Raw genomic sequence first — 23,467 nt, 5'->3', positions numbered from 1 at the left:
CCTCAGATCTTAACTTCGTGACAATTCCTTTGACTTCATGCTTGGTTTGTGCTCTGACATGAACTGTCAACTGGGGGACCTTATATAGAGGATGTGTGTCTTTCCAAATCATGTCCAATCAGCTGTTTTTTCCACATATTACTCCAATTAAATTCAAATTCAAATTTTATTTGTCACATACACAGTCATACACGGTATGATGTGCAGTGAAATGCTTTCTGCAACTGCTACAGACCACAGTATTGCAAATGTTGCAAGTAAACAGTGAACCAATATGCAAATATTGCAAACATAACCAAGTATTACACTTTTACGTCTTTAACATAAAATATGTGTAACTGGTAGGGTGAAGGTGTGCAAATGAGTTACAGTTTTTTTTTTTTTTTTTTTTTTTACAATGTTTAAGAAAGAAGAAAGCCATAAAAGAAAGAGCAGTAAGGGCAAAGTGATTATGTGCAAAGTGGTTTTGTGCAAAAGAGTCCGGAGTGATTGGAGGTGAAAGTGCTGGAGTTCTATGTACTGTTGATGTTGAGAGCTCGGACAGCCTGCGGGAAGAAGCTCCTCCTCATTCTCTCTGTGTTGGACTTCAGGGAGCGAAAGCGCTTCCCTGATCGCAGCAGAGAGAAGAGTCCATTGTTGGGGTGGGTGAGGTCCTTCACTATCTTCCTGGCCCTGGTGCAGCACCGTTTGCTGTAGAAACATTAATGTAGAAATTAAGCTGCAGAAACATCTCAAGGATGATCTATGGAGATAGTTTAGTTTCAAAATTCACGAATAAATATCACTCCACTCTCCAATATATTTCATGACATACAAATAAATGTAACACCGTTCACAAATGCATTTCTCTACTGAAATTATGTGATTCTGCATTTGCAAACCACCGTATATAATTGTGAATACCCTTATATTTATTTTAATGTTTTTGAAACTTGACTGAGCTCGTTTCACAAATGCCAGGTAGCCAATCAAATGCCTCCAAGGTGTTAAGCCAATCACATCAACTGATGTTCGAGAGTACGATTTAATGGTGACAACACTGCGCTACTTGTGTGCGTTGTCGAGGTCTCTTGGGCGCAAATCCTGTTGTGTTGTGTTGTGGTAACTGCGCTTCTGCCGAATGTAAATGAAAGTTTCCCCGCCCGCTCACGTCAACACAGACCGCCTGGTGTCCGGACAAACCCTGGATACATGAACGCAGCGGCACCGTCACCCGACCATTTTATATCTGTACGTTTAGGGCGGTGCAGCGCGACAAGTCGCAGCTTTCCGAGAGCTGCTGCCTTTTTTTTTTAAACTAAACTAGCTCCGTAATGATCAGGGGAAACGGGGCACATAAGCTCAATTTTGAGCCCTGTAATTTCTCGGGTTTTTTTTTATTTTGAATACATTTGCCAAAACCTCAAATCGTCATTCTGAAGATGAGCCTGTAACATAGCAACATGTGAAAGTAATGCGCTGTGAATACTTTCCGGATGCACTTTTACATTTTTGTACTTTAACATTGGCGTGAAAAAAGTGTTTGCCACTCTTTTACCATTTTCCATGTTAGTCACATTTAAATATTTTAGATCATCAAATAGTAATATTTTAGTCAAAGAAGCTAAAAGAAAAAACAAACTACACAAAGTAACAGTCCTAGAACAAAAACGATTGTACACGATAAACAGCAAGGGAAATCAAATAAATGGAATGGAATTTGAATTGATTCATTATCTATACAATTAACAGGGCCCAAAGCAAAACATACAAATGTAAATATAATTTAGAATCATTTAGAGATATGAACGCACAAATGTACAATTTCCTGCCATTTTTTTTAAAGAATGGGAGAAATGCAATATAATTGTGCTGAAATCAACTGAAATGTAAAAACACTTTTCCTTGTTTGTTTCAATACACTTTGGTTGCAGCTTTGTTAATGATGGTTATTGAAATTAAAAATGCAGCTTTCAAATGAAGAGGACTAGTGGTCCAAGCACTAATATCAGTAAGTGCGCAGCAGTAGCGGGATTCGGTTTGGTGTTCCCATTTCCTGCCTTGTCTCCTCTGTTTGCAAGTGACACTGAAAGAACCATTGACAAGAAATCAAATAAATAATTATATGATTAAAATCAATCACCACAACAGCCTTCAAAGTCCCATCTCAGACCACATCTTCCAAAGAAGATGTTCCTTGGACACAGTTATGGACTCTCGTTATCGAAGACCCTCAAAGCATATGTATACATTCACAGAAATTAACCAAATTCCAGTTCAATGGATGCTGGTGCCTGACAAAACCCATTCATTTATAATAACAATAATTTTGCATGATCTAATGATTTTATCTGTAAATAAAGAAAAACATTCCCACAATAGCACTTCTGAGCTGCCACAGAATGGTAAATGGCAATCAATAATAAAAACAGTAATGCATAATTTATGTATTAAACTGAAATCTGTGTGAAGACATTTTATCTTATCATGTTTCTACAGTGACATTAGAAAAAGTGTACACATCCCTGTTAAAATGCCAGGTTGTGGTGTAAAAATAAGAATCACTTTTCCCACCTGTAATATAATGCATCACCTGTACTAAAAAAATTCTAAAACAGAGAACAGTGTGCCCACCAAAGTATCAAAGGGATCACATTATTGAAAGGTCTCAGTCAGAAGAACGGTAAAAAAATCACAGCCCTGGATATACAAGATCTCACAGAAGTGAGTACAGCGCTCACATTTTTTGTAAATATTTAATTATATCTTTCCTTGAGACAACAATGAAGATTCGGTACTTTGACATGGTTCCAGTAATCTGTCCTTAGTCTGTCTTCAGCCACCTGTTTGTGGGCTTTCTTGCGCATCATCTTTAGAAGATGCTTCCTTCTGGGACTACAGCCATGCCATGTGATTGACCACACCGAGGCCTGTATGGAGAAGAACCTGTCCAGTTAAACCCTTGTATTGTCTTGGCCACCATCCTGCATCTTTATTTTTTACAGATTATCAGAGAGTTCTTTGCCACTGGGTGCCATGGTGAACGTCCAGTGACCAGCAAGAAAGTTTAAGAACGATTATACCAAGTTTAACACAACTGCTCCACATTCACTCCTAAACTCTTGTAGCACAAAATGATTCGTTTGACAAAATTTGGACATTTTCAATTTGAGGAGACATTAATGGTTCTTAATTTAGTTACTTTTTACACTGTTATACAAGCTGTAAACTGACTACTTTACATCGTATCAAAGTGTCATATCTTCAGTGTTGTCCCAAGGTAAGATATAATAAAATACATGTATTTACACAAATGTGAGAGTGTATTCACTTTTGGGAGATACTGTATCGAACTCAACAAAGACATTAATTAATCCCCTCAAAAAGTGGAGATAATATGGCACATATTGTAGCACATTAACCTTGCCATGAATTGGATGTCCTACAAAATTGATGAAGACAATATAGAATATATAAAATCCACATGTGCTCTACACATTTGCTGTTTCAATAAAAATAACTTTACAGTTAATTTTGCATAGTAATAACAGTTTGCACACCTCTCTCACACATATATTAAAATGTTTCTATTATATTACTTATTAGGATTTCTCTTTCATTTAAAATAATAGTTTTTTGTAAACTGTAAAAATGAGCTTCACATGAAGTGAAGTGATTGTCATTGTAATAAACAGCAGCACAGCACAGACAGTGAAATGTGTCCTCTGCATTTAACCAATCACCCTTGGTGAGCAGTGGGTAGCCATGACAGGCGCACGGGGAGAAGTGTGTGGGGACGGTGCTTTTCTCAGTGGCACCTTGGCGGATCGGGATTCGAACCAGCAACCTTCTGATTATGGGGCCGCTTCCTTAACCGCAAGGCCACCACTGCCCCACCAGCCTCCCTTGAGCTAAAAACTTGCCAGGGATGTTGCTGAGCGCAACACTGAATGAGCTGCAGAAATTTTACTGGAATTGTACAGAATTGTGTTTTACGTGAAATTACTCATTTTTAACAGGAGTTTATGGATTTTCAAATGGACAGTACGAGTTCATGGAATTTAAATAATATTTAGATACTATTTAATAGAGGGATAGAAGGCTTCCCCTCAAGCAATTAAATGTCAATTGCAAACCATGTTTCTACTGTATTGGGTTTTAGTTTGTACCAAGTCTAAAAGATTATTTATAATAAATATTGTCAATATTACTATACCAGTCAACATTAATAAAGAATTGTGTAAATTCTAGCTCAAATTCATGCATGCATTTCTACATGGGTGGTAGCAGCCTAGTGGGTAACACACTCGCCTATGAACCAGAACACCCGGGTTCGAATCCCACTTACTACCATTGTGTCCCTGAGCAAGACACTTAACCCTAAGTTGCTCCAGGGAGACTGTCCCTCTAACTACTGATTGTAAGTCGCTCTGGATAAGGGCGTCTGATAAATGCTGTAAATGTAAATGTAAATGTACAAACCTGTAACATTGAGGTCTACATCCTTGACAACATTACTAGGAACAACGAAGCATGTGTACTTCCCACTGTCGTTTCTCGTCAGATTGCTCAACAGGATTGAGAAATTTCCTTTAGAATATTCCTCTGGGAAATAAGTTATCCTGTTTGCGAACTGCATGTCTTGTGAGTCACCACTGGCAACACCACCTCCTGCTGCAATTCTAAAGACACGTGTTTTTCCTTTGTAGCGCCAAAACACTTCAGTTTGGTCACTAACCGTGTCATTACATGGTAAGATGGCTGTCTCTCCTACAAAACCATCCACCAAGACTGTATTCACTGTGATAAATAAACAGACAATAATCAGAAATATAATGGATATAGACCATTGGTTACATAGAACCACAGACCACAGTTAATTTAGCAAATTAACTTACCAGGTTCTATCACTATTATGATGAAACAAAGCAGGTGGAACCTAGAGAGGGGGTATCGAATTAATATACAACATAAAACTTAATAATAACTTTAAAAAAACGTAATAAAACTTCACTATCCAAACAGACTCACAATTCATTCCATTTTAACTAAAAAAAACTCTCATTAGCACAGTTTGAATTAGTGGGGGTCGCTGCATGGAGTTATTTTTAGTTATTATTGAAGTTACAATAAGTGAAACTAAAAGGGCCGATTTCAAGCTTCCCGTGGGTGACATTATTTATAAAACGAGAGATGGAAGCTTCCTTGTCGCACACTTAGTTGCATCGATGTTTTACGGAGACAATTAATTTACCCATTTATACTTTTGTGAGATCCTATGCATATTTTTTAAAATTAAAAACGAACCTGTTTTTCATTTTCGGTTTCCAGGTTTTGTGGAAGACAATTCTTCCGTCGCGTGATATATACGTATGTCGTAGCTTTTAGCGCTAACATTTTTTAGCTTACAGAACTTACAATTTTATCTCCTAATTGTCTGTTGGGGGTGTACACCTTATGTTAACTACTGTTACTTCTTGCATTTAATTTTATTGTTGCATTAGCGTATATATTTTTGGACCGGACCCGGAAGTCGCAGAAAAAAGACGTCATGATGACGGGGCAGGAGTGTGAGAAATGACAAGTGTGTAGTTGCTAACGTTGCTGCATATATATACACGCTATTAAATGGATGGATGCATGGATATCAAATATCTATATATTGTACAAATTTAGTCCACCGCGTAGTCCTGTCAAGTGGTTTTTTTGTTTTGTGAAGTCAGCAGATATGAGATTCGGCGTGTAACTACAACCTCCAGTCCTGTAGATGGCGCTGTACAACTTGGTACATTCAATTACCGAAAATGCAAAACATCACAGAAACAATCACGGCATGTTGTATTTCAGATCTGTTTTTACATTTTCGTTGAACTTTCGCAGTATGTACAGTATATGTCATGATATAATCGTATCATGACCTGTGTATGATGATACGTATCATCATACACAGCCAGGTTCAGAATGACTTTATGACAGAGTAGCACTGCATGTAATAAATTAAATCTTAAAACATCAGCAGCCTTTAAAATCTGGGTGGTAGTGGCCTAGTGGGTAATACACTCACCTATGAACCAGAAGACCCAGGTTCAAAACCCACACAACCACAACAAGGGATCAGGTTCATGTTTAACACTGAAGTCCTAAGATGGTCAGACTTTGGTTAAACTTTGTTTATCAGTTCTTTCTGTTTTAATATATTAGATTAGATTAGATTAGATTCAACTTTATTGTCATTACACATGTACAAGTACAGGGCAACGAAATGTAGTTTAGGTCTAACCAGAAGTGCAATAAGCAGCAAGTGCAGGATACAGTTCAAATAAGTTAAGTTATATATATATACATAAAGTGATATGTGCTATACATAAGGTGATATGTGCAGTACAAAGTGATATGTGCAGTACAAAGTGATATGTGCAGTGCAGTGATTATCAAGAGTGAATGGGGGGGGCAGAGGAGTTCAGCAAGGAAACAGCTCTGGGAAAAAAGCTGTTCCTAAGTCTGCTGGTTCTTGTCCGTGGTAGCCTGAACCGTCTGCCTGATGGCAGGAGAGAGAACAGTTCGTGGGCCGGGTGGGAGGAGTCCTTAAGAATACTGTGAGCTCGACGCAGACAGTGCTTCCTCTGGATTTCCTCAATGGATGGAAGTGGAGTCCCTGTGATGCGCTGGGCAGTTTTCACCACCCGCTGCATCGCCTTACGCTCAGCAACAGTGCAGCTTCCATACCACACTGTGAGACAGCTGGTAAGGATGCTCTCTATTGTAGAGCGGTAAAAGTTCAACAGGATGGTAGTGGGTAGCTGGTTCTTTTTTAATGTTCTCAAGAAGAAGAGGCGCTGGTGAGCCTTCTTGACCAGGCTGGAGGTGTTAATGCTCCAGGACAGGTCCTCTGAGATGTGGGTCCCCAGGAACTTGAAGGATGTAACAGGCTGCACAGTCATCCCATTGATGTGGATGGGATCATGCGAGCCTCTTCTCTCCCTCCTGAAGTCCACAATGAGCTCCTTGGTCTTGGTGGTGTTTAAAAGAAGGTTATTTTCTGTGCACCAAGTGGCCAGATGCTGGACCTCCTCCCTGTAGGCAGTCTCATCGTTGTTGTCGATGAGACCTATCACCGTGGTGTCATCTGCAAACTTAATAACGGAGTTTGATCCATACATAGGTCGGCAGTCATGGGTGAAGAGGGAGTAGAGGAAGGGGCTCAGCACACAGCCCTGTGGTACACCAGTGTTGAGCGTGACAGTAGTGGAGCGGATGTGGCCTGACCTTACATGCTGTGGTCTGCTGGTCAGAAAGTCCATAATCCAGTTGCAAAGTGAGGTGTTGATGTCCAGGGCTCTAAGTTTAGAGATTAGCTTAGAGGGGATGACAGTGTTAAATGCTGAGCTGAAATCAACAAACAGCATCCGTGCATATGTGTTTTGCTTGTCCAGGTGTGTGAGTACAGAGTGCAGCGCTATGGAGACTGCATCCTCTGTGCTCCTATTGCTACGGTACGCAAACTGGTGTGGGTCCAGAGTTGGTGGGAGGAAGTCCCTCAGATGTGCCAGGACTAACCGCTCGAAGCACTTCATGATTATGGGTGTGAGTGCTACAGGGCGGTAGTCATTCAGGCATGTTGGACTAGAATGTTTCGGCACTGGTACAATGGAGGTGGATTTGAGGCATGTTGGAACAGCTGCTTGGGCGAGAGACATGTTAAAAATGTCCGTGAATACGCCAGCGAGCTGCTCTGCACATGCTCTAAGTACGCGCCCCGGGATGCCGTCTGGTCCAGCAGCCCTGCGCGCGTTTATCCGACTCAGTGCAGTGCAAACATCTGAGGAGGTGAGTATGATGGGCGAGTGGTCGGTAGATGAGGGGATCTTGACAGCAGGTTGCTTGTTGTCTCTTTCAAAGCGAGCATAAAAGTCATTTTAACATATATGTTAACATATATTAACATATATGTTAACGTATATTTTAACATATATGTTAAAATGTGTATTATGTAAATCCTGAGAACACATTTGACCTGCTATGCTTACTGTATAGCACTGTGTTTAGGCCCATCTTGAAAATAGTGTCCTTACAGACAAGGCATCGATATTTAAATGACAAAACTTGTATCCTGGGATGGGCTCTAGCAAACATGACCACTGTTTTGCTTGTTTGTCTCTGTTTTGCATGAATTTGCTTGGTTTCAATGACATAATACATTTCACTTGAGAAAATCACCCGTCTCATATCTGAGCACATTTGCTTTAAATTTGCGTCAGATTGAGATCTGCTGTGGCCAGCTTCACAAGAGCTACTTTTACAGCAGCAGATGGAGATTTTATTTTGTTTCCTGTGGGTAAACAGAAGATCACTACTGTATTTTAAAAACTGGTGCAGCATGCAGCACCACATCATCACATTTTAATACTGTAACACAAAGGCGTGAAGCAAGAGCAACATGGCACTTCTGAAGTGGAAAAACTGAACAAACTGGCTCAATCATGAAGAAACGACAGCTTAGCTGGAAAAACATTTAATGGTTACTTTTTATTAATTTAACAACTGTACAAGTAACATTTGCACTTGAAAATTGTGGAAATAAATGTGAAATGGAAAAAAAACTGTAGCGTTAAAAGCTATTATAAATCCTGCGTTTCTAAAATTTAATTGGCTGAGCAAAATACTTGATATTCTCACAGCCACAACTAACACTTAATATACAAATTAGCGATCTAACTGATATGTTGCATAGCAACAATAATTTATTACTGGTTGATTTTTGTATTAATTATTTGCTATTATGCTGCTGTATTGCTATGAACAGCATATAAATTCAGCAGTGAGAATTTATAGATGTTCTTCTAACAGTAAATCAGAGAACGCTTTTAAGCAACTCAAAACGAAAACCTCAAATTTAATATAAACTTTTCCAGCAAAACAAATGTCACAAAATTACTGTTGACAGTACAAGCCATATAGCAGATGGGTGGAATCAAGTGATTGGCTACAGAATGATTCACTGACTTTATATACATGAAATCCACCAAATTTATACAAAAGCTGTTTTACATCAAATAAATTATATGTGGGACTAAAACAAATATGATAAAAGGACACAGCAAAAAAATGCCACCCGGATTAACTTTCCACCTATATCTTTGTATAAAAAATACACAAGCCATGGGGAGATTCTCCAAACCAAGACACAGATCTGCATCTTTTCTTATCTGCAAAGCAAATAATATACATTTATATACAGTATAAAAATATCAGGGTGCTTCCTTCTGAAGAGTGCACGCTCTGGGCTCTGGTGGACCCAGTGGTTTTCATTACAACTAGTCCTATAACAGGTCACCAAGCTTAATTATACATTTCAAAGAACATAGTGTTCCGTTGCTGTTTTTTTAAAAATATACTACATTATAATGTGGCCATTAAAATGCCTCATGTCAGAGGTCAACCAGATTAGGGAGAGGAGAAAAAAAAAGTCTATAGGTTGGTAGGCCACATAAAATCTCTTGATTATACAGAGAACTTAAAGCCAAGCATCCTTTTTAACATCATCATCTCTTGTTAATGTCTGGCTTTTTATTGCCTGAACTAAAATCCTGCTTAGTGGAATACACTGCCCAATCATTATATTTCAAAATTTTACATCTCAGTATTACACAAAACACTTTTATCAAAGTTCATTAAAAAGCCACAGTTCATTTTGCAAAAGAAAACCTGATCTGCCATACATTGCAATTCTAAGGCAATAATCAAAATCAACAAGCTGCTGTTGTGGGTTTAGTGGGGCTGTGGTTCTCAGTCCGAGTTCTTGTGTAGATACAGTTAGAGCCGGCTCTGGTAAATCCACACTTAACAGCACAAAATGTGCCAAGATACACACAGACAGAAGTTGCAAACTAATAATTATCATTAACATGTATTGTATACAACAACATACACAGTAGTGTCATTCTTCTTGAACACGCTGGGCAGAACCATAAAACCTGTATCTGGTGGGTAGGCATGGTGGAAGGTGGTGGCTCTGAACTGAGATCTCTTGTCTACCAGGTGGGCATCATGTCGGGGAACCAGACGCGGCCCAGATGTTTGGACACCTCCCAGTGGAGCTCATCCAGTCCATACTTGTTGTCAGGAACCAGGACCTCTTCCATGATGGAGAGCTGGGACAGACGGCGGGCCGCACATCTTGACGAACTCCACGAAGGCGCTGCAGGAAACCTCACACTCCCCCAGGCCGATGGCCGTCAGGTGCTGGCAGCGCTCTGCAATGCGGATCAGCTCTTCATCCAGAGGGCGCAGGCCGTTGGCGCAAACCACCAGCTCGACCAGTCGGGGGCAATTCATGCCAACCCGGCCCAAGACCTCCTTGCTGACGGAGCGTCCAAAGTACAGGTGTGTGACAGGAATCTCCTCGCGGAAGAAGGGGCCGAACTCGTCCTCGTACAGGAAGAAGTACATGACCAAGTTGAACTTGGGCGAGTGCCGCATCATGGCGTCCCAGCTGCTCTTCTTGATGGTGTGGAAGTGCTGGCCGGGGTTCTCGCTCACCACATCAATGCGCAGGTGCTCCAGGTGCACGTGCTTCTCAGAGGACAGGGCCAATAGGAGCTCATCACTCAGCAGGTGGTAGTTCAGGGCGAGTTCACGCAGCCCGTGGCACTGGTCCGCTACACACAGGATGCCTGGAGACAGTGAGCAAGCTTTTTTAAATCAGGCAAAACCTCCCCTGAAATCAACTCCACTGTCAAATTTATAAACGGGAATCGTTCAACAACTTGCACAGAAATGGAATAAACTAGTTTGGCTCGGGGCAGTTTTTAAGCCTAAAGCAAGTGTGAGAAAAGAGTTCAGAATTTTTCTACATAGTTACTATTATATATTGGGCAACTAAATGAGCTATGTAATGCTTGTAGCCTAGTGGGTAAGACAGTCCCAGGTTTAAACCCCACTTACTACCATTATGTCCCTGAGTGAGACACTTAACCCTGAGTGTCTCCAGGGGGACTGTCCATGTAACTACTGGTTGTAAGACGCTCTGGATAAGAGCGATAAATGTAAAGCATCCATATTGCAGGATACTGTAGTATCAATAAATGTGATACATGTGGTACAAAATGAACTAAAACCCTACTTTACTTATTATAGCCTTATCCATATTTTATTGATCTTACTCATCCTGTTTTTATTATTAATAAATCACTGTCATTTTTGTACAGTCATTTTTTTGGATAAAGGGCACAAATTTACATACCTTCATAGAGTGTTTATAAGTTAAACTATATGCTTTCTGCAATTGGTTCCTCAATTTTTGTAATTATTAAAAAATTCTTAACCACTGCTCTTTGTTGCACTGATCATGTAAGAGGCAAAGGAACTTCCCTTGAGATTAATAAAGTTTTTTTATTATCTTAATCTTCTAGCATGTTTCTAATTAACATCATTAAATAATTTTCTGAATCAGTACAGAGAAAATGGGATTAAGGTACATGTCAGTATATGAACTTCCAAACCCTGAGGCAAAAACCACTGAAACACTTGATATGGAGGCCACTCTGTATTCCCTCACCGCAACATCCATGTTTCATGCATTGTAGATTATGACTTTTTATGAATTTGGCGTGGTCGGTCAGGGCGAGCTCAGCCACGTCCCACTCCACACAATGGCACATCCTAAGTTTGAACTGCACTTCATTTTTATCTCAACTGGTTTTAACCCTTGCACATTTGGAACAGCTAATATGGTTTACTCATACTGGTAAGTGCAGTTTAAACAGTAACACATAAGAGGAAGTGCTAGACTCTACCATGCTGCCATTGGTTTGCTGCTTATTCTTCAATGTTGTGTGTGCTGAATCCTATCAATCAAAATGACGTTACAGCATTGCCAGTCTATGGTCTATTACAGATTCCTGAGTCTTTACCTGCAGGAGAGACATGAGGACAACTGCTCATCTTCAGCAGCTTTAACGTGTCACTGTTGTTGGCCACCAGCACCTTGAGTGACGGGTCATCCACGGGCGTGTCGTCGATCTTCAGGGACGACAGGGACTTGGAGTTCACGAAGACAACAGTGAGCGCGGAGATGAAGTGAGACTGAGAGGGGAGAGTAATACAGAGGGCACTGAGTGTCTGGACCACATGAACTGGGCATTAAACATTAAAGTGTCATTCTGAGCACTAGTAGCAACTGGTTCTTGTTCCTCAGGCATGCATACTAGCATCTGAAATGAAATGCAAGATCAAATTTAAATGTTCCCAATATATCAGTACCAGTGGCGGTGTGACACTTTTTTAGTGAAACATTATTGTTTTGGGTGGGATATTTCTACCAAGGTTGTGGCTACAGACCCAAAGTTCTCAGGCAGCTACAAGGACAGTGGCTACTTGAGAACAAAACGGCTGAGCAAGCTACAGTTATGAGCTCAGCCTTCTCTCGGCACGTCAGGTCTGTGTATTGTAGCACATCTTGCACAATTTGACAGTTTGGTGTGTATGTTTCTTTGTGTATGTTTCTTACCTTGGGCAGCTCCATGAAGCTAGGCCTGGCTGTTGAGATGAGCCCCAGGGTTTTCAGGGAGCAGTTGACAAGCTGTGAGAGGATATCGCAGGCTGCTTCAGCAGACTCTGTGCTGCTGTCCACCTGCACCATGTAAACACGGGATCATGTGTTATAGACATTAGAGTCTTCATGAATCATGCACACCCGTACACCCCACCCGACTCACCTTGAAACTGACATACTGAAGGTGGTTGGAGTGTCTCTTTATAATCTGCTTGATGAGGTCGGGGTGGGTGGCTTTCAGGTAGGAACTGGCCGGCTGGTTGAGCTCAAACTCGAAGCACCTCCACAGCTCGGGCATGTGGAAGGCGTGGTTCCAGCCTCGGCACACCTGCGAGGCGTACGCCCGGTCCAGCAGCGGGAGGTACTGGAAGACCTGGAGGAGCATCTCCTGCGGCAGACGGCCCCACTGGCTGGAAGACTCGTCCTGGTCCTCCAAGTCCTGCTGGCGCAGCTGCTTCTTCTTCCGGGGCTCGCGTGACCCGGGGCTACTTCCTCCACCCTCCTCTTCCTCACCTCTCTGATTTCGCTTCATTCTAAACAGTTGAGAGGAAATAACACATTTACAACTCACTCCACATCCAATAGTCTTAGTCGTACTGTGTGAGAGATGCAAGCAGGGTAGAAATTAAGGAGTTTACTTGACAATGATCAGTCCTGGAGAGACCAGGCTTGCACTGGTTATAGACATACAAAATATTTTACATTTAAAAATCCATCTTGCCTATACATACAAAAACTAACCTAATTTTGCACTCAGTGTTCATGTTCATATTATGCCCCACCCAGCCTTGCCAAAAACAAACATTTTATACTAACGCCAATATGCAAAAATTCACTGATAAACTCACAATCTGGAAGGCACAAACGACATCAAAGCTGCTTTAAATATTCTTAAAAGTGTACTTGAAAAGAATTTTGAACACATGACATTATACGTTCATGTCTGGCACAGCATTCAGCCATCGGCCTACAGATTAGGGGAAAGGGGCGTGGCCGGGGACTACGTTCAGGGGTCAGAATATCTGACGAAAAAGATCTAGAAATATCAATACATGTAAATATCTAGATATGAAAACACACTAAATAAATAAATAGATGCACTGTCTAAAATGAGTTGCGCTCGGCAGTAAGAGGGCATTACGCACGTGACGCAGAGGGGAAAATAAAACTCTGAGCCGGGATTTTTAACAGCATTTTCCCCCCGAAAGGCCCGGCCTGCCGCTCCCGGCCTGGATCCGTGCGGGACTCACGCCGAGAATTTCCACGCCGGTCGGGCCCGTGGTCCGTGTAAACACGAGCCGCCGGAAGCGCGCGTTACTCCGCCCGCCTCGCCGTGCACGGCGCAGCCTGCGTGCGGCGTCTCTCTGCCCCGCATACCTGTGCGGTGCTGTGTTGCTGGCGCAGTGGAAAAGGCGGTCAGCCCGGGCCCGCGCCACAGAAGTTCTTCCGATCTGGACGGCCGATCTCACTCATTGGCTCCCAACCGTTCCGAGGCTGGCCGGGGGGTCGAACAGATCCGAGGAGCGCGATAAGACACGGGTGGCGCGGCGTGTTTTCAAGCAGGACCCGTGACCCAGTTGTTGCGCAGGCCAGCCCAACTCGGTGCGCACAAGCAGCTGAAAATGGCGATGTGTTGTGTTTCCCCGGCGAGGCATTGTGGGTAACTGGAGTCGTAAAATGACGCGCGCTTCCCAGCCGGGCCGCCAGGGGGCGGAGTCGCTGTGATCATCATAACAATGACGACAATGACAAAAATCATAGGGGAAAAATTCACATCACTGTCTATTAACAGTTATAACATTTTACACAGGGGTTAAATATATCGCTGCCGGTGATCCCAAAATTAATTATTTATAAAACTTCATATTGGAGGGAGTCCAATTTCATACCACAAAACAACAAACAGAATTTGTGATGATAATTCATAGAAGAGAGGACTGTAAAGAAGCACAGAGAATAAATCACAGTTATGCTGTATTCAGCAGTTCTGGATGAAGTGTGAAGTGTGTACTCTCAACCTGCCGTTAAAGGCTGGAGGAACTGGACTGGGAAGACCCACTGTTTGACGTGATGAATGCTCTCATAAAAATAGATTTATCCCTTTTTGTCAAACACTTGCACTTTATGCACAGTATGTAACTTGTTCAAATGTTAGGACCAGGTTCCAGAGAAGTGTTGTTGTTTCATTTCACTCTGTACTGATTAACATTAACAGCTGAAATGACACAAAAGCTCTCTTGCACTTGAACTTGAACTTTCACCTTTGGTTTGTAAGCCATGAGGAACACATTTCTGAAGTCTTGCTCATAATGGCTATGTGAATAAGATTGCAGACTGATTCTTGTGTTAAAAAATAACAATTCATGTTTCACTGAATTCATAACCAAGTGTTTAGGTGTTATGCTTTAAGCTTGCTGGCAGCACTACAGAACACAGGTCTCCTTTCATGGCCCAGTAACACATACTGGCATTCCATCAATGTGATGGCATGGAACTTCATGCACCATCGTGTGTTTTCGCCATTGTTTAAACCCCATAATAATTAGGACCCTAAGAAACTCACCTTTCTGGTTTAAGGCGTGAGCAGGTATGCCGTTTTTTGGGACACACCTCTGGGGTGTGGTGGGAGTGAGAGAAGAGGAGAAGAAACTGTGCACACTTGTCAGAGCGACACACTTTACATCACACGGTAGGTTCACTTCTAGGTCTTTTCACATGCTGATTTGAGTTTTATCTCACTGAACATTAATGCAACAGCTTAAATACATTTTTTTACTATTTATAATGTTTTATGTAATGTTTTTCTTCTGAGTCATAATCATCTTTGTTTTAAATATGAAAAGTTAACACTGAATTAAAGTGACTGAGGATCGGATATTGCATCTAAACAAGTCTATACAGGTTGGAGACTAGGAATATTTGGGCAGCTTCTTGTCTTTCAGTTGTGGTCCATTACACAGACTGTAGTAGTCACAGATTTTACTGTGTCCAAATTTTTTGCTCTAAAAAAACTAAAATAATAGAATAGAATACAATAGAATTTTTTAGTTTTTTTCTTCATCAGGAGATTTTAGGATTTTTCTTCATTTATATAATGTAGATATTTAAGAATAAATGTACACTAAATCTAGTCAGACATAAAAATGTAGGTAAGAATAAATAAATAAATAAATTCCAATGAATTGTATCAGTGAGGCAATACAGATTTACCGGTATAAGAGGCGTTTCCTGTGATTAGTCAGGATAGGTGGCATAAGGTCACACCCAGAGATTTTAAAGAAAGGCAAAAATTTGCACGAAAATATGCATGGCACTGCACTTGCAGAACTTTCCACAACACGTAACACAGACACACACACACCTTAGAAACATTTGAAAACCAATTGAGACATACCCTGGGGCTGAGTCTTGACACTAATGTACTATAAATGTCAGTGTCTGATGGTAGCAGTAGTACCTGTCAAAAATTCGGCTTCATTAATTTAGGGAGCCATGTTTAATGTTTTGTCTATTGACATTTTATAGAGGTTTCATCTGTTTTATACTGAGCTGACTTTACAATGGCCTACACACCCTCTACGAAAACAGGTAAATATGATTTAACATTATGAAGACAATGCTTTGACTGTGCAGTAGTAATGCCTCAATCTCTTTGACTGTAGCAGACGTCCTGAAGAGGAGGACCAAGCTGAAGGATGACAGCTGGATAAAGAGAAATGCAGACCAGGAAGAGTCAGTAGTATACTCAACAGATATAATAAATACTTATTGTGACCAAAGCCTGTGTTATTAATTCTTTATTTGGCATTTCAGGATAGATCCGAATTACGGCAAAGTTGTCCTGAACCCTCTTAAGCCATGGGAGGGAATCAGCAGGTAAAATCACCCAATATTTTTGCCATCACTTTACAGAATTCGCAAATGATATTTACCCTGACATTGTCTCGGTTGGTATGAAAATGTGTATCTTGTACACTGTTGTTTGTGCTGAGCCTGTTCCCATTACCGTCCACAGCCAGACCAAAGCAGAAGATGCCAGCCAGACCAGTAAAGCTGGCTCAAACTCTCCAGTCAGCAAGTCTACAATGGGGTGAGTTTCATGGCTCTGCGTCATCTGTGTAAGCTATAATCAACTGTGATATGGAACAAAAGCTTCCAAATATATCACTGAAGATCTTTATTTCCAGGATCTCCCTTATTCTGCTGACATACGGCATGACGCGAGAACAAAATAGCCATATACATACACTTACTTATATATTGTTGGTACTAAATTAAGTTGCTTTCCGACGTTACAGAGCACCTTTGAAAGCAGCTGCTGCTGGCAATAAAACCCAGATAATAATGAATGTAATCCAATCCAGTCATGTTGGCCTGTCTGAAAAAATGTGTTAACACGGTTTCTCTTTCATCAGTGTCACTAATGCCACCACAAAAGATGAAACAGTCAAATCTGGCACATACAAACCTGCAGTCCCTGCCAAGTAAGGTTCTTGGAGCACAGATATCATGCCTTCATTGTTTGTGTGTTGTTGTGTTCCATGACTCTACGAATTTAGTAACTTGTACTGTTTTATTAGAAGTGCCACAGCCTTGAGTCCCACAAAGAGCACCTTCACTGAACGTGTTTTCTCAGATGCAAAATCCACCAACAAAGTGTGAGTGTCCTGATTCTGATTATACAAACTGCATATATAAAATATAATATTAGACTTTAATCCTTTTACGCTATGAAATTGTCAAAAGATGCTTGTTTTAATTTACAGGAGTTTTCCCAGAGTTACATCACCACAGGCTAAAACATTCCCGAAAGATGTCACCAGCAAGTAAGTCAGTCACAGATCAACATTAAAACATAAAAAAAAATTATTCTGTTCATTGCACCTAAAATTCTGCTTGAAGACGTAATATAATGGAAACTATTGCACATTTTAAATATTCACAATTTGAATCAATCATCCATCAATCAATCATCTTTTGCTTATGTCTTCAATGTCACATATAAATAAAACTACAATCAGTCATTGTCTCTGCAGATGACTTGTCTTTTCTTTTTGTAAGTGATGAGCACAAAACAGTCCTGTCTGTTGATGCAACAGCCTCCAAGTAAGTATTTGGAGCAAATATCTTTACACATGTCGATGTTGGAATGGAATACTGCATTTCTTTTTTTTTTTAAATAATGGATTATTTTTCCATTTATATGAAGGGAGGAAACAAAGCTTAAGGCCCCTGAATCAACACCTGCTGTACCCACTTCTACCTCTGTGTAAGTACATTAACATCGCTTACAACTTGACACAAAGCAATTCCCACAAAATTCTTATTACGCTTGGTCCTATGTTGTGAACTTAGGAATGGTTTCAGTCGCTTGAACAGTGTGGAGAAAGCTCCATCCACCCAGAAAACAGAGGTGCAGCAGCAGCCACCTCCAACTGTGACCCCTTCCAGGTATTTAGATCACTAGATGGCAGTTCATCTGGGACAGGTACTGTAGATGTGTAGACAGTAAAACGTATGTGTCCATTAATTACATTATGTAGATGTTTTTTTGTAAGTAACTCCAGCCTGATGGTGTAATACTTGATATTTTGTACATTTTCTTGACTGAATGGAACAGTGTCCATACATGGTACTCAAAAAGCGCTTGTTTTTTTTTATTTTATTTTTTTGGTGACAATAGGAATGGTGTCACTACCACCAGCAGGGCTGAAAAGACTTCAGCCACCAAAGTGTCTGAATCCCAACTTCTGCCCTCCCCTACAGCTCCCACACTCAAGTAAATCCACAGTTGATTTAGGATTTGATTTTAAAATTTGAGTGTCTGAATGTGCTGAAATATAAAATAGATTCTATAGACTATAGAAATTTTGACTAGACCTTCAACTTCAACTAAAACACACAGTTTAAGATTTCAGTGCATAGATATTTAAAGACTGTAGATTTATGTAGATTATCTTTGATTGTTAACCTAGGAGCAGTGTTACGACTCTAAACAGTGTGGACAAACCCCCTGTCTCAACTGTGATAAAATCCCAGCCACCGATGGATAAGCCCAGGTATTCTAATCAGGCCTGTTTGCGACCAATAGTCTCCCCTCTATCCAGAATAACAGATGGGTTTTTAATGTCTGCTGCAGTGCAGTTACATGAGTTATTTTTTTTATTTTATGTACAGTTTCACAGAGACATCGACTCCTGCTGTGTCCCAGCCTGCATGTTCATCCCCTTCAAAAAATCCAGCTGACAAGTAAGACATTCAGCTACATCCAGTGTCATGACCGAGGGAAAATTCACGACGTCACTGTGCTCCCATTGTTTTCCTTATTCCCCTTACATCATCACAGGACTAGCAGTACCAGCATTTTCTGTTTGGAGATGCTCAGAGTGTAGCAAATATAATCCATACAATCAGTGAAATAGAAATAAAAAAGGAGACAGATGAATAATCTACTTTTTCATTGCATTCATTAAAAAAAGAAGATGTGCAAAGCACAGGGCTATCACAACATATTCTTCAAAAAACTTATTAATTTGTCATTATTTTGATTATTTTAGTGAGACAACCAAGACGCATGCTGTATGAAGATCTTTATTTTCTGATGAATCTGTTTTCAGTACATTGGACGACCTTGCTGAGACTCTTCTTTCCACAAACAACCACAGCGTGAAGTCATCTCCTGCAGTGAGCAAATCTGCCAGGTGTGAATCTCTGTAAATCTTTTTTAGCAATAAAAAGTATTTAAGTAATCTGATGATGTTGAATAATCAATCTGATCAAGTGCCTAGAGTTTTAATGTAGAATAATAAACTCTAAACCTCTTTCTCACTCTGTACAGTACACTCAGCCCAGCTCCGTCCCAAACTCTGAAGTCCTCTCCTGAGAAGACCACAAACGGCAGGTTGGTATCAGTCAGATAGCTCTGCATCTGTACTCATGGTATTTTTTTTCATTATTTCTCAGTTGAATGATACTCATTTGCTTTTTTAGTCTAAAGGATGGCTATTCCTACAGCGTCATCACCAGCCCAACCAAGACTGCCAAGCCGTCCACACCCCTAACACCCACAGCAGACAGGTTAGATGTTCTCTTCTGAAAATGACAAATAGCAGATTACGCCACAAAATGAATGATAAATTGGTATTTAAATTGGTATTACTATCTCTAGGTACCGTTTTGAAGACACACTTGTTCTGAGCCCTGCGAGAACCCAGTCAGTGTACACCACCCCAACAAAGTAAGAATCCTGCAGAAAGGTGTAGCTCACGTAGTAACATCAAAATAATTAAATATGGTATAAATCATTTTCACTGTCTGTTTTTCAGGGCAGAGCCTGGAAAAACTCCGTGCTCGTTCTGCCGCAAGCCCATAGTGGAAAATTCAAGGATGATCCTAAAGGAGCTGGACATCTACAGTCACCTTTCCTGCTTTAAGGTAACCTGTCATTATCGCCAGCCACTAAAAGAGATCACCCTGGATTAAACGCTGGATTAAACTCCGACAGAAGCGCAGCGCTCTGCTCATGGACAATGCTGGCTAAAGTTTTATTTCTTAAACCAATTTGCCCCACAATTCTCTTCCTTTAGTGTGCCACATGTCATCGTATCCTTGGCAACATGGAGGCTGGAGGGAGTCTGTGGGTTCACAGGGACACCGTGAACTGTGAGGACTGCTTCGAAAACACCAGGGGTACGAACTCATGCCAGCTAATCAAATGTGGCCAATTAAATATTCCGTCTCTCTTTAGAACCTGTTCTTTACATCAGAACAAAATTTGTGTCTGCTAAATCGGAGGATTTTCATATATCTTGTTTCTTTGAATTACAGGACTCTGGTTCCGCTGATCCTGGGGAGAAACTGGGAGTATTAAACCACCTCAGCATATTTAGCACATGCAATAGTAATACATACAGTGCACATATTCTGAAATGGGTGTTGAGTTTTTTTATGCCTTTATAATTACATATGTTTATATTCCGGAAATCTGCATAAATGATTCGGATGAGGATCATGCTGACATCAGTTCCAGTGCTTCAAACTGTTCAAATTTACTGTATTCTACTTTACAGTTACTTTACTCTGTGGCTGATTCCTTGGGGTGAGCAAAATATGTTGGAATGTCAATAAAACATTTGTAAAGGGGGGAATTGTCCCTGTAACTACTGATTGTAAGTCGCTCTGGATAAGGGCATCTGGTAAATGCTGGAAATGTAAATTCGGTTCTGGCGAAACATCCGACATCTACACGCAACACGTGGAAACGAGATGCAGATCGCGGCGAAGGTGAACTTGTGAGGGTGGAGCCCGTCTGATGGGCATCCCAGCAGCAGCGGCAGCAGCAGCGGCAGGAGGGGGAGTGTCTGGGAATTGAGGGCCAGCGGGTGGGTGTCTGAGGACTTCGGAGCTAACCCTCCATTTTTCCCCCGCTTTGTGCATTTCGGGTTTCGCGATGGAGGCCGCGGTGCTGAATCCGCAGATCATGAGCGCGGACGTGAAGTGCGGCGGCGGCGGCGGCGGCGCCATCAACGCGGAGCTGGAGGTGAAGAAGCTGCAGGAGCTGGTCAGGAAGCTGGAGATGCAGAACGAGCAGCTGCGGACGCGCGCCACCGCGCATCTCTTCTCCGCGTCCCCGCTCTGCGGTACCGGGGGCCGCTGCCTCCCCAGCCCGCCCCCGACCGTCTCCTGCCCGCCTTCCTCCGGCCACCACGGCGCACCTGACGAGCCCTTCCAGTATTTCCAGCCCAACCACCCCGACGACGGTGCGTGCACGGATCCCACGGTGCTGGACGAGGTGGAGCTGCTGGACCTGGACTCCGTGTTTCCTGGTGCGGGGGGTTCGGATGAAACCTGGTAAGGGGCAGGGACCGTCCCGCCTATAATAAAAACGATGGCTGTCAGGTGGACTGTCGCGGAAAATGTGCGCTTTATGTCGCGGTAAAGTCACGGTCGTTTCGGGCGGCCACGTTGGGGAGAGCGGCTGGGTCCCGCTTGTCAGAACGCAACAAATGCTTCACTAAACTCGCTTTATACGGGACGGAGGAGCCAGATTCCCACCCGCAGCCGGTCAGGCGGAAGATCTGACCCACATCCGCTCCCTCCGTTCAGGGCATCGTGTGTTCGTGGCATCATCAGCACTCAGGCTGCTGAAACAGACAGTGTAACTAACATTGGAAAAAATAATAAGGATCTCTCCCATCTCAGGACACGGGCTTAGTGCTGTAAGTCCACTGTGGGCAGCGTGTCACGGAAAGTGGGGCAGCCGTCAGAGATTAGCTGCATCCTTAAAATGACAGCGGCTTTTACCGCAGTGGGCTTCCGCCCTGGGGCTCCGTTGCCACAATCAGTGGTGACATTAAGGCCACGTGCCTGGTATTGAGAAGGTCCCCTGACCTGTCGATGCATGGCCTCCACTAGAAGATACGCTGTGCCACCAGGGACATTGTAATCAGATCGTTCAAGTCCTGTACGGTGTGAGGTGGTGTCTCTGTGGACTGGACTTTCCAGCACATCCCTCAATTGAGTAGAGTAGAGTAAAGCTTTATTGTCATTTCAACCATACACATTAACAGACAGCACTTGGGACATGTCACAATAAGATATTAGGACAAATACACGCCCGGGGAGCAGTGTGTGGGGACGGTGGTTTGTTCAGTGGCCTAGCATATAACTAAATATATCTATGCCTAGTAAGAGCAGGAGTGAGAAGAAATAAATTAAGTAATAATAAAATAGGCTAAATTCACTGTTCAACTGCAATATTAAGTAGATTGTTCACATTTGGTTAAGAGGATGAGACATGAATATAGAGCGCAAGTGGACATGTTCACTGTGTAGGGTGGGTAGTATGGATGTGGAACCTTTTGTGGAGAAGACAGTAGAATGTGAAAGGAGACAACATGGTGTTTAGGAATTGCTTGACGGGATTGAGATCTGGAGAAACTTGAGGCCATTTGTGTACCATTTTGCAGTATTTTGGTAGCTCCTGGTCGCTGTAGACCAGGAACATCCCACAAAAGCTGCAGTTTTTTGAGATGTTATGACATTTTGGTTCTTGTCTGTGTCACTCAAATCCTTACATTTGTCCAATTTTTCTGCTTCCAACAACATATCCAGCTTGCTGCCGATTATTTCCCACCCACTGCCAGGTGTCAGTGTAGTGAGATCCTTTTCGTCTGTCAGGGATCGTAATGTTATGCCTGATCTGTGTATATTTTACCATACATTTCTCCCCAGGCTGTATATCTCCCAGAAGGCATTGCTGTGGAGGGAGGGTGGGCTGACACCGACGCAGTGGTGCAGGCAGGTGCTGGACAGTCCCCATCCAGATGTGGAGGTCGCCCGGCGTTCTTTCTGCCAGCGGCTAGACACAGGTAGAGCAAGCCCTGTCACATGACCTCAGCATCAGATTTCTTTCCTCCCTGCTTTTAATCTCTTATTAAAGATTAAAAAACCTTTTGCACAGTTTAACACCTCTTTAAGTATCAGTGAATGTGTGATTCTCACTTGGTCCCCCAGGTAAATTATTTGATGCTGATGACGAGGGTGAGATCACACGCGCTTCGGTCTCCTCTGGTTCGGCCGCATCCGAGCAATCTGTGTCAGTCAGTCTGATTGTTATTAGCATCCTAAGGATCAGTTTTACCTAAAAAAATTCTCACACTTACTGTACAGTGAACTATTACATGCACACTTTCATGTTAATACACACACACATACACATTAATAGTTGCTAAATGATCTGATTTACACTGTGTTTACCCCTTTTCATTACATACGCCTCTGCATAAAGAATTTCATAAACACAAAAATGTAAACATAGGCTCTATGGTAAGGTATTTGAAAACAGAAGAATACACACGTTCTCTCACACACACACACACACACACACTTGCACAGTCTTGCATCATGCACGCACACATAACCCACTTTCTGCTG

General features: G+C 41.9%; 3 protein-coding genes across 8 annotated transcripts; 1 reads left to right on the top strand and 2 right to left on the bottom strand.

Annotated features, from left to right (window-relative positions):
* Positions 1 to 638: 638 nt before the first annotated feature.
* On the bottom strand, positions 639 to 5,337 carry LOC114773827 (CD276 antigen homolog). 2 transcript variants are annotated; one of them, XM_028965988.1, is made up of 4 exons: positions 5,287 to 5,337; positions 4,878 to 4,918; positions 4,462 to 4,779; positions 639 to 690 (listed from the first exon to the last, which is right to left on the bottom strand). In XM_028965988.1, the coding sequence occupies exons 1-4, from the start codon at positions 5,295 to 5,297 to the stop codon at positions 659 to 661; spliced, it is 402 nt and encodes a 133-aa protein (XP_028821821.1). In that variant the 5' UTR covers positions 5,298 to 5,337; the 3' UTR covers positions 639 to 658. The 2 variants fall into 2 exon arrangements, with proteins under 2 accessions (XP_028821821.1, XP_028821820.1); XM_028965987.1 differs by lacking the exon at positions 639 to 690 and adding an exon at positions 2,151 to 2,909.
* A 3,515-nt stretch (positions 5,338 to 8,852) lies between these two features.
* On the bottom strand, positions 8,853 to 14,185 carry LOC114773824 (F-box/LRR-repeat protein 3-like). The gene is given in 6 exon segments (XM_028965984.1): positions 8,853 to 10,145; positions 10,147 to 10,652; positions 11,892 to 12,063; positions 12,488 to 12,610; positions 12,696 to 13,065; positions 13,910 to 14,185. Coding segments are annotated over 5 exon segments (1,305 nt in total). The 5' UTR covers position 13,065; positions 13,910 to 14,185; the 3' UTR covers positions 8,853 to 10,010.
* Positions 14,186 to 15,152: 967 nt separating this feature from the next.
* Positions 15,153 to 20,977, top strand: LOC114773830 (mucin-2). 5 transcript variants are annotated; one of them, XR_003744483.1, is made up of 22 exons: positions 15,154 to 15,221; positions 16,058 to 16,120; positions 16,195 to 16,264; positions 16,346 to 16,408; positions 16,548 to 16,622; positions 16,948 to 17,016; positions 17,113 to 17,190; positions 17,299 to 17,358; positions 17,594 to 17,638; positions 17,742 to 17,801; positions 17,888 to 17,983; positions 18,216 to 18,311; positions 18,508 to 18,591; positions 18,710 to 18,781; positions 19,150 to 19,233; positions 19,371 to 19,433; positions 19,523 to 19,609; positions 19,701 to 19,769; positions 19,858 to 19,966; positions 20,119 to 20,221; positions 20,360 to 20,630; positions 20,720 to 20,977. XR_003744483.1 is itself a non-coding variant. In XM_028965993.1 (21 exons), exons 2-21 carry the CDS (start codon positions 16,093 to 16,095, stop codon positions 20,374 to 20,376), a joined length of 1,404 nt encoding a protein of 467 aa, XP_028821826.1. In that variant the 5' UTR covers positions 15,153 to 15,221; positions 16,058 to 16,092; the 3' UTR covers positions 20,377 to 20,674. The 5 variants fall into 5 exon arrangements, 4 of the variants coding, with proteins under 4 accessions (XP_028821826.1, XP_028821824.1, XP_028821827.1 ...); XM_028965993.1 differs by lacking the exon at positions 20,720 to 20,977 and having other exon boundaries at positions 15,153 to 15,221; positions 19,547 to 19,609; positions 20,360 to 20,674; XM_028965991.1 differs by lacking the exon at positions 20,720 to 20,977 and having other exon boundaries at positions 20,360 to 20,674.
* The last annotated feature ends 2,490 nt before the right edge of the window (positions 20,978 to 23,467 follow it).

The sequence above is a fragment of the Denticeps clupeoides genome, unplaced genomic scaffold (assembly GCF_900700375.1).
Source record: "Denticeps clupeoides unplaced genomic scaffold, fDenClu1.1, whole genome shotgun sequence".
In the NCBI taxonomy this organism is placed as follows: domain Eukaryota; kingdom Metazoa; phylum Chordata; class Actinopteri; order Clupeiformes; family Denticipitidae; genus Denticeps; species Denticeps clupeoides.
The sequence above is the reverse complement of the archived record's forward strand: the minus strand, read 5'-3'. Positions and strand labels throughout refer to the sequence as shown.